The sequence below is a fragment of the Scomber scombrus genome, chromosome 14, assembly GCF_963691925.1.
Source record: "Scomber scombrus chromosome 14, fScoSco1.1, whole genome shotgun sequence".
Taxonomy (NCBI): domain Eukaryota; kingdom Metazoa; phylum Chordata; class Actinopteri; order Scombriformes; family Scombridae; genus Scomber; species Scomber scombrus.
Genome location: NC_084983.1, coordinates 17,121,372 through 17,138,807, shown reverse-complemented (window position 1 = coordinate 17,138,807; position 17,436 = coordinate 17,121,372). Strand labels below are relative to the sequence as shown.

The following is a 17,436-nucleotide window of genomic DNA, read 5'->3' as shown; positions in this document are numbered from 1 at the left end:
TTTTTGTATGTGTGTGTGTGTGTGTGTGTGTGTGTGTGTGTGTGTGTGTTTTAGCCTTTCTGTTGCTTTTTCTTATGGGATGGGGTGGTGTGTGACATTGCTTTGAGGTTTCAGTGACTGTGACCCCCCGACCCACCTCCCCCTTTTTGAACCTTGAAAAAAAAAAAAAAAAAACCCTACACCCAACCACCCTCCCAAACCCCAACCCCAACCCTAACCGCCCTCTTCCTTCTGCTGCTCTCGAGGCGAGAAGATTATGCTTTACTTTCGTTGCCGTTCGACTGGGGAGCCTCGTTGGGAACTGTCTTCACCTCGTCTGTGGCATTCTTCACCTCCGTCTCGCCTTTAGTGTTATCATCCTTCACAGTCTTACCGCTATGGGGAACAAACACAGGAACAAGAGAAAACCACACACACACACACACAGAGACAGAGAGAGAGAGAGAGAGAGAGAGAGAGAGAGAGAGAGAGAGAGAGAGAGAGAGAGAGAGAGAAAGAGGACAGTCTGTTAGCAGCGAATCACTAAGTCTCTCTCACACAGCTAAACTGTCTGCTCTGAGCTGCCTTTTGTGTCATTTCTCAAAGAAAGGAGAAAAAAATGGGGGGAAAAACATGCAAGATGCTTTGAGGGAATTTGTTTTCCCTCCTGGAACTGAATGCATTTCATACATAATGGGATCAAGCTCACTATCCTAGCCAGACATCAAATAAGGGTACATGGATGTCACAACTATTTTCAAGGAACAATGAATGCCGATGTGGAATGAGACAGGGCCGGTACAGTAGGCACAATGCATGAAGGAATGAAAGACTGAGGCATAACCTACAACACAAACTATAATACACAAGAGGATTACACGCCGTCTGGACTGAGCCAGGACACAATGGGAAGAGACTTTTAAAGCCATATTTCACTTAGGATGAACATTTTCTGGTGTTAGAATATGTGCCACCGTTGGAATACATTTCCATTTTGAATGTGTGGTTGCAAAAATGTTCACAATTCAACTGCTGTGTCACATACAGTCATCGTTCCTTCTGTCCTCTGTGTCAGCTCTCAAATGGCCTTTTTAAATCAGTACACTCCTCTTTCCCTCCCTCTCTCTCTCTCTCTCTCTCTCTCTCTCTCTCTCTCTCTCTCTCTCTCTCTCTCTCTCTCTCTCTCTCTCTCTCTCTCTCTCTCTCTCTCTCTCTCTCTCTCTCTCCTGCTGACACATATACACGGTCTCTGTGGGATTTACAAAGTTAGGCCACAGCTGTCCCATATACAGCATCCATAAATAAATCCAACCTCAACAAGCCTCAAAACTGAAACAGACTTCCTACAGTGCTGTTTTAAAATGTCTTCAAACTAGATTTTTTAAAAACTTTGGTCCCTTATGTTGCTTAAATCAAGACTGAACTGTTAAATGGAATAGGAAAAGAACCCCCCAAAAAACAACGTAATGGAAGATGTTTTGATTTGTGGAGCAGAAGTGGGGCTGAAAATGTAAAATGAACCTGAAGGTGGCACTACAGTCTTTGAGGAAAAAAACAAACAAACAAAATTAAAGTCGATGTCATAGCAATCTGACACTAGGATTATAAAATAGTTGACCCGTTTGCCTGGTCGTGATGCAAGAATGAAGGCAAGCACATTTCCCATTTCTTTTGGGAGGTTCAACAAAAACATAATTTATCTTCAAGGGACCATAAAAATCAACATACATTTTTTCAGGTTGTTACTTTAGAAACAGCTTGTCATGGTCCATAGTGTTAAGTAACTTATGACCTGACAGACTCACTGACCAGCAACAGCTAAGTGATCTTTTCCCTCCTCCACCTAGACTTGTATTATTATTATAAGTCCCATATTCCTAATGTTTTTTTGGCACTTTTGTTTTTCTAACTTGGCCTGTCTGGCAGCTCATTTCTTTTATAATCTATCTGCAGAGTTGTTTGCACAACTGTAATGACAATGAGGAATGAAGAGGGAGCATCAGATGATTTATCGAGCAGTTCTTTTAACCACTTTTCAAATACATGCTTCTCATCTTAAAATCCCCACTTATCTAGATAACAAAATGGAATCAAAATTTTAAAGTGAAAAAACACTGGGCCATGTGCACTCAACTAGGGCAGTGTTATTCAAATTAAAGTGAAGTGATGCTAACTAAGCTAATTCAAAGTATTTTACATAATTGCAGCCATAAAAACACCACAACTTTAATCCTCAAAATAATAAATTGGCACTGCTGTGTTTTTCCAGTTTATTCTGTTTTTAACTGACCCAAATCCCAAAAAGTTCCAGTTGGTTATGCACAACTTCTGCATTTACAATATGCATTTATAATATTTCACATTCCTCAACTTTAGTACCCAATTTAAGGATGTTTGCCTTCACTATCCATAAAGTTGTACAGTATGGGCAATGATTTCTTTAAATCCAGCTAGTTACTGTTAAGCCACTTTGATACAGTTTCTACCAAAGCTTTGTCTGCATTGATCTACACTTGATAACTCCAGAAAAATGTACAGTTGAAATGATTCTGTCTGCAAAATCACTTTTAGTACTGGCCTTGTGGTGTTATGGTTACACTCTAATCTATGGGCTGACTTCATTGTGATTTGTCACAGTAACAATGCATTACACTACATTTGTGTGCAATACATCACTTTCATAGAAGTGAAATATATATTTAATTAATGTAATTTACAGTAAGTATTTGCAACTATCTTGACTATTCTCTTTAATGTTTTTTAATGCGCTTACATGATTAAAAGTATTTTTAAGCTGCCCCGACTAATTAAAACCTTTGAAGCATTGTTTTAAATGTGGTGTGAAGCAGCGGCATGAAATATATATAAATGTATTTATGCATGCAATATGTAGGGGTCAAAAGAGAGAAAAATGGGCTGTGATAAGAGTAATGCCACTCAGAAATCCAATAAACCCACATGAAGCCTGACAAGACATTTAAGTGTTGGGATGGTGAAGAAGGATCACCGCATAGATCAGTGGGAGAGCTGCGCTTCAGTCCTGTCAAAGAGTTATGAAGAAAAATCCCCCCGAATGACAAGTTTGGTTTTATCAAGGTGATGTTGAGCTGACAAGAGCCCTGCTTCCAACTAGCTCTCAACTCCCCATACTTCATCACTGACATCTTCTTCTGGCCATGCGAGTGGGGCAAAAGTATGAGACGAAGAAGTGATTGTCAGTAAGCCTCTGTAATTCATCTTCTGCCTTCAGCTTTCTCATCATCCTCACAGGCTGTCATCAGAAATCAGGAACATCTGCAAACGCCTTGAGGCAAAACTCAAAATAATAACCCTGAAATAAGAGTTTTCTTTTTGTTTGTTTCTTTTATAGAAATCAAAACTAAAAAAAACAAATTATGAGAAATTCATTCATTTGGCTTTCAACATCTATTACCTTATAACAATAAGGTGGTGCTGTTGAAGGTTATGTTGTGATAAGTATTTAATATACTTGAGCAAGTTCATTTATCCTTAAACAACAGAGAGACAATGTATTCTTCCGCAGACTTCTCTACAAAAAAACATCTCTAGATTTTTGTAGATTTAACAAGAATTTCTCATTTTTGGTTTGCAGCAGGACTGGAAGTCAAACTCAACTTAATAGAAGAACTTCTATCTGTGTATTTTGTAGGTATTTGATTGTTAATATAGTCAGCTATAGATATATACACCTTTCTGCTAGATAACAGTCTATTTTGGAAGTTTAAAGGACTTAATTTAAATGAGAACTTGAGGCTTTAGTTTTAGTTATGATAACATCGTACTCATGAAATTAACTGCTGAGATCTGAGAAAACACTGCCATAATATAGTTTAAAGTGATGACAATTTAGCTAGATTATGTAAATCACTTCATTTAGATGTAAAGGTATTTGCAATATTTGAAAGAAACCATAGTTAAATCCTTGCATTTCTATGGGTGAACTCTACACTTTCTCTTTTTTTGCAAAGAATCATGACAAACAAAATATGATCCTTACTGCTAGATACACACAATAAATACATAAAATAAAATACTTCATTAGGTGTGACTTGTTTCTGTGCAAATTTCATACACACCAATTGGTTTTCAAGCTAAAGAATGAAGGTAATTATGTCAAGAATGGAGTGCACAACTGAAAAGAAAAAAAATAATACAGTTGGTCAATGTTGAACCAGGGAATCATTTTGTAAACTGTGATGATTTTTTAACAATTGACAGTTTGGAAAATCATTTTATTTCATTTTCTCTTCCAAATACTGTAAGTTTGGCTGCTCATCTTTATTGCCCCATTTGCTTTCTATTTAGCGACATCACAGTGTTTCTCACTTGGAAAGTACAATCATATTGAAGATAGAAAGGATGGCCATAAAAATGAGAGCCAAATTGTTATAAAACTGATTTATCTGTTCGTTTTCTCCATGTTAGAATCATTGCGTTGATTTACGTGTTTTAGAACTTTTGGGGCGTGTAGTAAACAAAATGCCTAACCCTAACCCTAACCCCCCCCCCCCACACACACACATACACACACACACACACACACACACACACACACACAGCAGCTGGTTGAGTGAAATATAAAGAAGCTGTGGAGTAAGGGAAAGGTTGAGAAGACAAACAGGTGGAGGGTGGAAGTGGTGGTGGTTGGGTGATGATCGGTGTGCACTGATGGCATCCCAAAGGATCATAATAATGTGCCACTTACCTGCATGGCAAAAAAAAAAAAAAATCTGTCATTCTTTAAGGAAAATTCCACCCTTAAATTTTCATCCTCAAATAATCATCAGTAGGCGACATCCCAGTTGTTTATATTTCAAGTGCTGCATATAATGTTGCACTTTTTTCTTTGTAAATCAGTTCCATATCTCCCAGAATGCAAATTCTTTTAGCCCCAGAAAATGCTGAAATGTTTTCAATATAAAGATGGGTGTGTATATATGTGTATATCACTGGCTAGTTATAGAGCTTTTTAAATGTGAAGCAGGTCTACAATCAAATCTGTGTTCCCTCACCAAATTGCAACGTGATTTCTGGCTGCATTTCATTCTGGTATAATGAGGTTGTTGTCGGTGGAAACACTGCTTCACTCTGAATCTTTTCTTACATTGTATATTTGTTCAGAAAATCAGGCAACATCGTTAAAATCTACTGAAAAGCAGCAGCGCTCAGAAGCACCAATGAGAATGTGACTCACATTCGCTGTTGTTTTGAGCCAATTTTTTTTTTCTACACTTGAGCACCTTCACATTGTAATTAAGCTGAAAAAACCTTTTGATCTGAGCTACACGACTGAATCTTTTGGCCTTCTGTTTTTGTGTGCAGGTAAGCTTTTCGGTCTTTGTGTGTGAAATGAATGCAAGGACAGTTCTGTTCATTCGTTTCATCTGTTATTTATCTGTACATCTTGTCCTTAATCATACCCAGATATACAAATCAAAAACTGAATATATCACACATTTTTCTCAGTTTACTCTTACGTAATCAAACTCTGTTCTGCTTGTGAACAAGATGGGTACTATGATATTCTGTTTGAAAATGCAAATAAACCTTGATAAGGTATAATGAGGGAAAGTGAAGATGGTAACAAATCAAAACACTGAAACATTTTGTGGTGGGATCAAACCTAAAATGTGCTTACTATTCCGGGTGATGTACCTGAATAGTACAGAATTATGCATGTATTCTGGGGATCTGATGTCAAAACCAACATGTTTGCATTTTAGGGTGAAATTTTCCTTTAAAAAAACGGCACATTTGTCGGCTATTGGGATGCGACCAGAGCAGAAGAGACAAGCTAAAGGAATGGGGAAATGGAAGTGTTCATACTCATTTTGGGTTGGTGTGGTTGAGTCTGTGCACGGGGCATTAGGTGCATCCTCGGTCGGGCCGTCTACTTGTAAGTCCTTATTCTGGGTGCTCTCTGGGGCTTTGACTGGGTCACGCTGGTTCTGTGGCCCGTCAGCGCTATCAGAGGGCGGGCTGACTGGCTCTGAGACAAGGGGTGTTGGGTTGGATGAAGGGGGAACTTTAGGGGTTTCGCTCAGGTCGACCAGGGGCCCGACATCAGGTTGGGTGTTAGCTTTAAGAGCAGCAGGGCTGATTTTTGGGGAGGACTTGGCGGGGGCGGCTTTGGCGGGGCTGGATGCGGTGTTGGTTAGCGTGGTGTTCTCGCTAGCAGGGCTGCTCTGCGCCGTGCTATAGCTCTCAGCAACTGAGTTAGTGGCAGTGGAGGGGAGCATGTTTACCACTGGGAAGGTGGTGTCTGCAGCAGCAGGCCTGTTTGGTGGGGAGGAGCAGGTGAGAAGGGTTGGGGGAGTGGACACAGGGGAGGTGAAGCAGGTAGAGCAATCAGAAAAGTGGGGGAAAGAAAGAAAGAAAGAAAAAAGGACAACAAGAGAAATAAAGGGGTAGAGGGAGGGTGCAGGTCAGGGCATAAACAAGGCAGAGTGAGTTCTACTGTGCTGTAGTGAAAAAGTAAAATCTACAAAATCAAAATGTTAGCAACACAATATTTGTGGAGGGATAAAAAAAAACAAAGAAACAATACAACAATAAAATATAGACGGAAGGGTTTTCGGGGGGCGGGGGGATTAGGATGCTAATAGAATAAAACAAAGACCCAGGTAAAGCTGTGTTTTTTGTTGGAGTGAATGAAGCTCTGCAGCCCCACTCAGGACTTGATGCTGCTACTTTGATGTGAATGTATGAACTCAGGTGTTTCTGGTAGATAAGGGTAACTATAGAGTTTAATAAACGGTAAACACCCATGTGATTTTTTTGGACTTCTCTACTGTGAATTACAGTCTTTTCAAAAGCAAACATACTTATAAAAAAAAAACCTATTTGTGTTGTTTCATTAAGCTTTTCATACAGCGGCTGAATTAAGTGTGAAAACAACATTGCTACATTGACTTTAAATGGCCCGTCCTGATTTGGGGATGTACCTTTTCCCCCAACATGCTGTTTTGAGTTTGCAAACTGTGGAGCAGCATGAAAACAAACAACTTCTTGTAAATTGTTAATGTCGGTATTTCTCCACAACTAATGGTCTTGTAATCTACATCATAAGCAGTTCAGTGCAGTTTGAACCCAAGTGTAATATCACATGTCAGAGTTACTGTGCGGAAAAGGCGACTGAGCGTAGCATACAAGGTGTTTAGAGTAGAGTAGTGATTTAAATGTCAGTATTACCCCAATACAACAGAACTGTGCCTCAACATTTTAATCTTCTTTGGCTCAAACCACATTTACATTTGTAAAAATGCTGTTTGCAGGAAACAACATATTGATTTGATTCACCTCTACATAGATAGATAGATAGATAGATAGTAGGGCTGGGCGATATGGACAGAATATATCAGGATATTTTTGAACAAATACCTCGATATCGATATTTTGACAATATTGTAGAGATGACTATTGGTGCATTCACAAAATGTGGATAATGGCAGATAATATAACAGTCTGTTAAGTTCAGAAAATTACATCAATTTACTGTAATGCAGCCTTTAAAAGCAGGAAAAGACAACACTTATGCCATATCACAATATTACGATATCTAAAATCTAAAACGATATCTATAAAATATCACGATATCTATATAATATCGATTTATTGCCCAGTCCTAATAGATAGATAGATAGATAGATAAATAGATAGATAGATAGATAGATAGATAGATAGATAGATAGATAGATAGATAGATAGATAGATAGATAGATAGATAGATAGATTGATAGATAGATAGATAGATAGATAGATAGATACTCACTCAGGTTCTGTCAAAGGCGTAGTCTCATTAGGCTCAGTCGGTACTCCTCCTTCTTGGTTTGGTGTGTGTTCTTCCTCCGTTCTCACCTCGACAATGGGCTCCTTAGACTCATCTTTCCTGTTGTCGGAGCAAAACAGGAATTATATATTTACTTTTTTTGCTTTATTTTTGGACGGAAAAGGTGGGGCCTAGTAAGCTAGTTCAGTCAGACAGGCATACATGACCAAAACACTCCAGAAATGTGATAATAAAATCTATTTAAAGGATAATTGGCAGCAATGTAAAAGAAAATTTAAAGTTACTGGGATGAAACATGCAGAAACATTGATACTGTATAGTCCTTTAAGCTGTCAAACCCCCCCCCCCCCAAAAAAAAACTATCTCTCATTCTCACATTTCTACATTTGATCATCCTCTGCCTGCAGGGTTTGATTGTAGGTTTCCCCTGGGGGGCTTGTCTGTTATCATCGCTCCCCGCTCTGTGATTGTGCTGAGCTTTAAAGCGTTTGCTTGCTGGGAGTGACATGTTTAGATCTGAGGTGCCAAATATCACCTCTTTATGAACCATGATTCACTTTCAATAAATCTGTTTTATGTGTGCTGTCTAAGTTGAAATATTTATTTGTTGCGTTATGCTGTGAAGTTGGTAGCTCGTGTGATGAGAGACGGTTCAATATATTGAGCAGAATTTTTGATCAAACGAAAACTAACATGCAATGACTAAATTTCAACACGATTAGACATTTACAAGTAATCCATTAATAGAGTTTTAAATATTTTACTGTTAAAGCTTGCTTTGCACTTTAATATTATAAAGTGCTTCTTCTAAGATATTATGTACAGTAGACAATAAAAGACAGTAAAAAACAGGTTTAAGAGTAAATAAAGCCAACAGCAAGATAAAACAACAACAACATATGTAATGTTGAAAACTAAGTAAGGATACTAAAATCTGTTTTAAGATCACATGACCTAATAAGTGCAAGTTAAAATAAATACCATTGTACTGGTTAATTACAATTACCAATAAGCCATATATGGACAGGCCTTGTGACCTTATGACAGGGGTGTCAAACATGCGGCCCGCGGGCCAGAACCGGCCCGCCAAGGGGTCCAATCCGGGCCACTGGATAACTTTGCAAAGTATGAAATTTGCAGAAAAGTAATTCCAATATTTCTGCTGCTTTTCCATCCTGACCAGAATACATATCGTCATATTGTAAACCATTCATATATTGAACACACACAATGCCACTTATAGTGAAGTTATAATATATATAATATATTATTTATAGGTTATTATGCAATGGATTTACTGGTCCGCCCCCCCTTGAGAGATTCAAATTCAAAATTGGGCTGCATGTGGCCCTTTAACAAAAATGGAGTTGTGGTTGAAAAATGCCAAAAAGCTCAGTAGAGTTGCAGAGAACACAGAGTTGATGATAATTTTCTGCCAATCTCAGTCAGTATGAGCAAATCTTTTTCTTGTTTACTTACGTGAATGCTGCCTTGCCCTCCTCAATGTCCTTGCTCTTGGCGCCCGGGCCGGTTTTCCCACAGAAGTTGACAGCGATGCACATGAGGAGTCCGCACTTATTGAGGAAGTAGCAGGTGACGTCGATGCCCACCAACAGCAGGAAAAAGACGACGATGAGGATTCCTACAATGGCTCCGGTGCCCAGGCCTGAGCTACCCCCCTCTGTGACACGTGAAGGGCAAGGACAGTGATAGGTGGACACGCAAGCAACAACAGACAGGAGAAGTAGAAGAAGAAGGGGCAGAAGAGGAGATAGGAGAGAGGAAAGGGTTTAACATGAAGGAGAGGGGATAGAGAGAAAGTTAGAAAAGGGAGAGAGATGATGAGGAATGCAGTCAAGCTTTTAATACATTGCTTCAGGTTTCAGTTGTCAAGACCTCAAGTGTGTCTTTCTGTTCAGGGAGGGATTTGGAGACAAATCATGCCAGAGTCGTCACTAAGCTAATATGAAGAAAAACACAATATTGATATTTGCTCTTGAAAGTCATTATGGCTGACACACTTGAGGTGTTTAATTTCACACACAGTCACAGGAAATCCAAAGCTGAAAAAGCACAAATCTAAATCAGTATGTGAAGACAAACCGGATCTAAAAACATCTATAAACATCCATATAGTACTTAGTATACTATATACAGACCAAATATTACATCACACTGTAGTAAAATAACCCTTTCAATTCCTACCTTTTCGTTTGTCACATGGCTCACTTTCATTATAGGTTTGTGAAATGTTTTGAGACAATAATGACTTGACAATTTGAATATTTATGGTGTGAAAAATGTAATATAGACATAATAGTAACATTTAAATCCATCCAGTAGTAAATATCAAACTGCTGGTGGCACTTAAGGACATTGTTTTGCCGTTCCATCTGACATATGTTGAGATATTTCACTGATAATTGATAACTCTGACCTTCTGCTATTTCCAGAGGCTTTAAAAAAAGATGACTACCCAACTGCTATTGAGAAACGTAAAAAAAATAAAATAAAAAGCATTAATAGCTGTTTATCTCAAGAATATGCAAGCAGTCATCACATTTGTAATTCTGCTCTGAGGGCAAAGTGCAAATGCAGGTTATTTTTCCCCACAGACTATTCCACGTAAACAAATGCACATTAAGCTTATAGACAGGATAGAATAAACAGGATTTGGAGGTCCAAAGCAGCTCAGGCTTTTGGGGGCTTTGCATTTCTTAATTCTCATCATTCGTTTTGGCATTTGATGACATTTCTACAAACCCAGGCTAATAAATGGTAGTCAAATTTTAATATTTGGATGCAAATTTCAAGTGCGTTCCAGCAGAAAAGCTGGATATCAGCTATCACAGGAATTTAAGGGATAACACTAGGCCAGTTTATCTGAATATTTATAAATAGTTAATCATAACTTTTGAAAATGCTTGTGTCATCACTGGACATTAACACACAGGAGCGCCTTGAGCTACACATCACATTGGGCCCCACCACCAAACACAGGCCACACCAACCATTTGAAAATACTGTAACCACACATCCACAACCAAACTGATTCATTCAAAACTACCTGTGCAGGCTTGTAACCCTCCTGTAGTCTAATACTGACTGTACAATATTTACTGACATTGAGCTGTGAGAATATAACACTGTGCAGCATTCTGCAGACAGTGGAATTCACTATTTGATGCAAGCTAACCCCCTCTTAAAGTAATGTGCTTTAGACTGTCTTTTATAGTCTAAATGTAATAAATTAACATTATCATCTTTAAAATGGTATAAAAAACAACATTTTAAAATGATCTGCAAATTTTGAACTAAGTATACTGCCAATTCTTATCACTGAAAAGTTAAATTCTGAATAATAATATTGATAATAAAGAAATTCCCACAGTCCCACGTCAGTTATGTTATGTGACATGACATTCAACACAATGCTGCTCACCTCCTTGAGTAGGGAGTAGGGCTGCTTCATTATCATGGGGGGACGGGACTGCTGAGTCTGGCACCAGGAGTAGGGACAACTGAGTTAGTATTAAAGCTGCTAAAAGTTGACCTGCATTGATTACATTTCAGATAAAAGAGGAGGGAAATGCAAACACTTTGGGGGGCACAAAAGGAACATTAACCTGTTTTTACCAGTTTAACAAACAGGTTAATTTCCACTCATGGACTAAACATACCTTTTATGAAAATATTGTGAGACATATTGTTGCCCTCTCAGTTCTCTCTCTTGTCTTTTTTCCCCTTTGTTTTTCTTTTGGGGAACCCTAGTTGTATTTTAGGAAGCTGTTGAGACATTACACTCCTCACTCGCAACTCACTGAGAGAAAGTGGCGCACCTGGTTTGGATGTTTGTTGAATATAGAAGCTTTGAATGGTTTTTGTTTTTGTTTATGAGTACAATGAAAACAAAATATTATTTTAATGTCTATTAATGAAGGCAATTTATTAAAAAAATAAACTTTTGTTTTAACAATTTTTTAGGGCTCCTGTCAGTCATGGGCCCTTTTAATTGTCCTAGCTTTTCACCCCCTTGTGGCGCCCTTGTTAATAACACAAGTCACTATAGAGTACAGTGTTTCTCCAGTTCTCCTGTTCACTATTCATTGTTTTAATTGGTTAACGTGGGGATTGTCACTTCAAACACACAAAACTCTACTTATCAGAACTCAAATTTGTGCTCCACAATACTTCAAACAGCACAAACATTTGTGGTGCAGTGCTTTCTTACTGACTCACAGTGCTAAATGGTGCATAGACCCCAAAATGTTAATACTCAGTGACTCTGACAAATCTGGTTATATACAATCACATCAGTAGGACTACTAAACAGGGGATTAAATACAGTGGCAGCCTCCATGGCTAATGCTGCATTCACAAATACAGATACAAAGAGGCATGCAGTGGCTTGTCTCTCTCGAGTCTGAAGCTTATGGGCTTGTCTGCACTGAGCATGTCAGCTCTGATTGGGAAGTTATTTTGTCCTCATTGGCACTATGAGTGTGCACAACAAAGTACTTTGCATCGTTTTTCTCATTCAAGCTCCTGTAGCTTATTTAAGGTATATCACAGAGATTTTATGAAGCTGTTGATATAATAAGAATAAGAACAAAAATAAGGTTTTGTATAAGCGAATTTAAAAGAAAAATGCAGTTGGTTGTCATCATGCATCAGAGAGTATATGTGCATCAAGTTGAAGCTTTTTCAACTTACCCATATTGTGCTAGTGGGTGCCTTTTATGACTGAGTGGTGGTGGGAAGCACTAATATACTTTTTAAGGTGGAACTGTGTCCTCAATAATAAATGTGTAATGTAAAAAGTATATTCATGTACAGTATTTTATCACCACACACTGCCTTAAATCATTTTTCAAATTTGATATTAACCATGTAAGATCATTACAAGCCATTGCTTGGTTGTATTAAACAAATTGATGGAGCTCATCCGTCTCTGAGGGGAACAAAACCACTGATTATACCAATGTCTCTGAAGACGGGGACAAGGAACAGGAGATTGTTTTGCAATTCTTTACCGAAGATCATTATGAAAAGAAATCCATTATGAAAATGGCCATCATACCATTAAAGCTTGTGGTAAAAATAAACATCAAACACACAACACAACTGTTTGAGAGACATGCAGTTGGTGGTGACCTTTTTTTTTTTTTCCTGATTCCATTTTGTTGTTTAATGGCGTTACCACAGATAACTGGCCAAATATAGACATTGATTTTTTCCCCTGCAGCTACAACAGACTCTCATCCAAACCAGCAACCATAAACATCAGGAATCAGTGTCAGTTCCTCAGAATTTATGTGCAAGGATTTCTACAGATGATGCAGAGCCATTTTACACTGTTGATCGATCACACAAGGACGGATTTATCACAGAAGAGGGAGAGATACCAGTTCCTCTTTAAATATACCCCTGGGTTAATAATTCTGCTATCTTTGGGTACATCTCACATCATGCCAAGAACTATTTTTATGTTTTTATAAATATCAAATTTAATCTCATTTCCAGTAGAATGTGTGTATTCATAGATTTAGCCAATCAAATGGGATTTGGGGTGACCAGCTGACCCAACGAATCATATTAAATCATTAAATTATGTTACTTTAGATTAAAATATGAATCAGTACAGCACATGATAGATAATAAGTTATCAATATACCCATATAACATTCATTCCTCTCATACTGTTTGTTAACCAAATAAAAAGCTGATGTGGTTATGAACATGTCCACTCTTTTTTTACGCTGGCTTTCTGCAATGAATTTTTCATTGGTCCAGTTTATGTGGCATACACTGTATTTACTGCAGAAAAGTTAATTTCCAGACTTTACAAGTGAACAAGTACCACCTAAACATGCTGACGAAAATGTAGGCAAATAAAAGCCTTTGGACATTTGAAGTGGGGAGGTTTTGTTGACGCATATTCAGTTTTGAAATGCAGACTTTTAAATAGATCCTTACAGTCCTTAAGAATCCTGTTGATGTTGATACATGATTTAAACTCCTGTACTTGTTAAGGTCTTGCAGACAGCCTTTGTGTTACAGGCTTTGCAGTGATGAATAACATTTCTTTTTAAATTATCAAGCCTCTCAAACATCTTTTATTTGTGTTGAGTGCACTTTATGAGACTGATATATACATTTTTTTCCCAGTAAAAGCACAGCTCATGGTCAATCTAGACATTTCATTTAAATTCACTGTCTTCCTACTCTTGGCTGCAGAAGTCTGCAATCCTTGATTTTCTGTGATGGCTGTGATCAAAATAGCAGGACCGTGCCACAGCTCTGTATACTTATAGGTGACTACAGTGTTGCAGACAACACTTGTTTTCCTCTGCCCACTACCTTATTTGCATTTTAACAGTTACAATAAATCATGTGGCATGTATCCAGAGCCGAGGGGGGTTTTCACACCAAGTGTTCTCACTGAGGGAGAAAACACAAATCTACATGTCAGGGTGGACTACATAAACATTTCTCTTCACAGGCTTGTCAGTACTGAGTTAGCTCCAAAGAAAAGACTGGTGATAAGCCTCAATTTCACCAAAAACTACACATTCCTGAGAAATCAATAACTGGACACTCTCCAGCATAGACAATCTGTCAAACCTGTGTACCAGTGCATTAATAAATAGAAAATAGTGACTACCAATTTGGATGCATAAATTAAACTTGATACTTATGGATTTTGTGATTTAACCCCTCAAGCTCAGACCCACAGGTGGCTCAATCTTCACAAACACTTGTTGTGCAGTAAAGCATGTTTAAACCTAGAGAAGTGTAACTGATGTCTAACGAAAAGTTTCCAAAGATACCAAACACAGTTTGTCTGGCAGGGGATAATTGGTGCAGCCATAGAAAAACATGGTCAAGTCTAAATTAAACTGTTCATTAGACATTAAAGACATTTTGTCACTCATCCTGCATGGCAACACACTGAGGCAATGCTTAATTCACCAGAGAGACCACATACTGACATCATCAAGCATCAACAAAACATTGTTGACGCAGTGAGGTGCAGTGAGGAGTGTATATTAGAGTGTATGTTTAATTAGTCTCAAAACCTGCACACATAAAAACAGGCGCGTGCACGTGATATGAGCACAAAGAACGGTGGCTGCCTGAAAGAACAAAGGGAACCATAAATATAGCAATAGCAGCTGATTCTCTGTTTGTTAGTATTATGCTTCGTAGCAAAAGCCTTAACACTGATTAAACCCACTTTCAGACATGAATGAAATCTTTATTTTGCTGAAAACAGAAAATGTTTCTCCAGACCACATTAGACCAGGTCTGGGTCAAAACACATCTGAACTAGTTTACCAAGGAGACTCTAGAGACTCATTAAAACACAGTTTTGAGATTTGTGAAATCTTCATACTATTTGTGAAAACACATAAAAAAGGGCGATTTCACTGATTTCACAGCCCAATTCCATGTCTCTATTTAATTGGTTATGGCCCTGCAAAGCTCCTCTATCTTACTCAAAAACAAAGTTATTTTTACCTTTTGAAATACAATCACACAATACCTTTATGGAGTAAATTGTCTAATCTATCTACTAGAGTCTGGATAGGGGGAAAAAACTGTTTTTTTATTCTTGCTTTTCCATTCCTGAATACAGCGTGCTGGCAGAGCAGAAATGCCTCCTTGATGTTGGTTTTATGCTCGCAGATACTCATATCGTGTGCATGTGCCTAGTTTTTATGTGCATTTTTGACACTAATTAAAGGACATAAGTAAACAGATCTGTACACTGCTGATACCAATAACCCTTCAAGGCATTGCACAAAATATTGTACAGGAGCAAACACATTGGTGTTTACAGAAGAAGAAACAGGAGGACTAACATGATTAGACCGAGATGTAAAGCAGGTGTCATACTTGGGAGACACTCATTGAAACACTCATTGAACAGACGAGGAGAGGGACTACCAACACTGTTATAAAATCACTGTCTTGATGTCCCATCCAGCGGGAGGAGTCATCATCTAGATTACACCCATCATGTTCAAAAGGCACTGTACTGAAGCTTCAGTACTTTTGGCATTGCACATTTGCAAATGGAGTACATCTTTTTTGGAATGCATACTTTTTTTTAGTACACTTAATTCTGTCATTTTTTTTGTCTAAAAACATTTCATACTCAAAACTTGCTGAGAATAAGTATGTCTTAGAGTTTTAAGAAGTCTTATTCTAGACAGGCTCCAGATTATTGCATCAGCTCTGCCACGGTGTGGCACTGCACCACCATTTAAATAATATGAAATTGAAAATCTGTTTTCTTTTTGGGCACAAGGAAGCAGAATTATCATGACAACTGACTCCCTCTCTGACTGATTAACATCTTTGGAAACCCTTCATGCAGGAAGGAGAGAGAGAGAGAGTGTGTATGTGTGTGTGTGTGGCTGGATCAGTTTTCAAGCATTTAAATGAAGTTTTCAGTTACCACTCAGGCATCAGGCTCAGCAGACTGATGTGTATATTGGCATGAAAAATATGAATTGCTGACTCATTTTCATGGAGTAGAAGAGGCATTAGCAAAACAAAACTTTATAATATATCTAATTTAATACAGAGTGAACATACCGTTAAACAGAGATGATTACTGTAGGGTTTCTGACTGATTATGTCTTTTGTAAAATACAAACTTCTTCAGTCAGAGTTGGAATATCGAAAGGGACCTATTTTGGTAATTTATACCTCTATATTTTTATTTTTGGACTCTACTAGAGTAGCTTTGCATGATTAATTAGTTTCAAAATCTCCTTATTTATCATATACTGGCCCTTTATGCAGTCTCTGACTTGTAACAGGCAGTTTTAGCTGCTGTCTCTTTAAGGACCTCCTCCAGATGAGCCCACTCTGCCGAGGGGCAGCATTTAGTTGTGTTCAGTTACCCCCAACGCAAACCCAACATTTCAGGCTTTACTGCCTCAAATTAAAAGCTTTTAAATGACTAATTGAAGGGAAAATTTTAAATAAAGAATTTACAAAGCTGAAAATGTTCATCACCAAATTAGCTTCATTAGTGGCACTATAAACCGGTCGACACAACAAGACATGGACATATTTGGAGCTGTTAGTTCAGTGGATCAGTCAGAAATAATGCAGGGAAGAATAGTACAAGCAGAAGTAGCCACAGTGATGATTATGTTTGACACCTCCAACAGGTAAACTATTTATTTTACTTTGCTCTGCTGTGTAATAGAATAACACCTGCAGCATGTTAGCTCGACTAAAGTCATGGCTTGGCTTGACTACCCCCAAAACAATGGGAAGAAATGCCATAATGTTAGCGGAGCAGAGCAGTGAACTAGAACACTGTGTGTTGAGCAGATGACCATATAAAGAATAATGCCTCATTATTTTACACCTAGCCACTTTTAATATGAACATTCAACGCTGTAACATTACGTATAGGATTGAAAATAAGGAAAAGCACAATAGGTCCCCTTTAAATTTTCATGTTTTTACAAGACAAAAACAACATGTACTCTTATGTGATGATAAGCCATGTTATGGAAAATGATGAATTAAGATGATAAAATACATCAGAGACAATGGAGGAACATTTCTAGATTAAAGGTGTAGTGTGTAGAATTTAGAGGAATCTAGCTGAATAGACTTTG

At 38.0% G+C, this 17,436-nt stretch overlaps 1 protein-coding gene across 1 annotated transcript in view; it reads right to left on the bottom strand.

Annotated features, from left to right (window-relative positions):
* Positions 1-254: 254 nt before the first annotated feature.
* LOC133993527 (neural cell adhesion molecule 1-like) overlaps positions 255-17,436 on the bottom strand; it is a 243,751-nt gene continuing 226,569 nt past the window's right edge. The window contains exons 20-24 of the mRNA XM_062432516.1: positions 11,281-11,288; positions 9,269-9,468; positions 7,772-7,888; positions 5,827-6,276; positions 255-375 (exon numbers count right to left, since the gene is read on the bottom strand). Coding sequence (XP_062288500.1) covers positions 255-375; positions 5,827-6,276; positions 7,772-7,888; positions 9,269-9,468; positions 11,281-11,288 — 896 coding nt within the window. The remainder of the gene's footprint in view (positions 376-5,826; positions 6,277-7,771; positions 7,889-9,268; positions 9,469-11,280; positions 11,289-17,436) is intronic.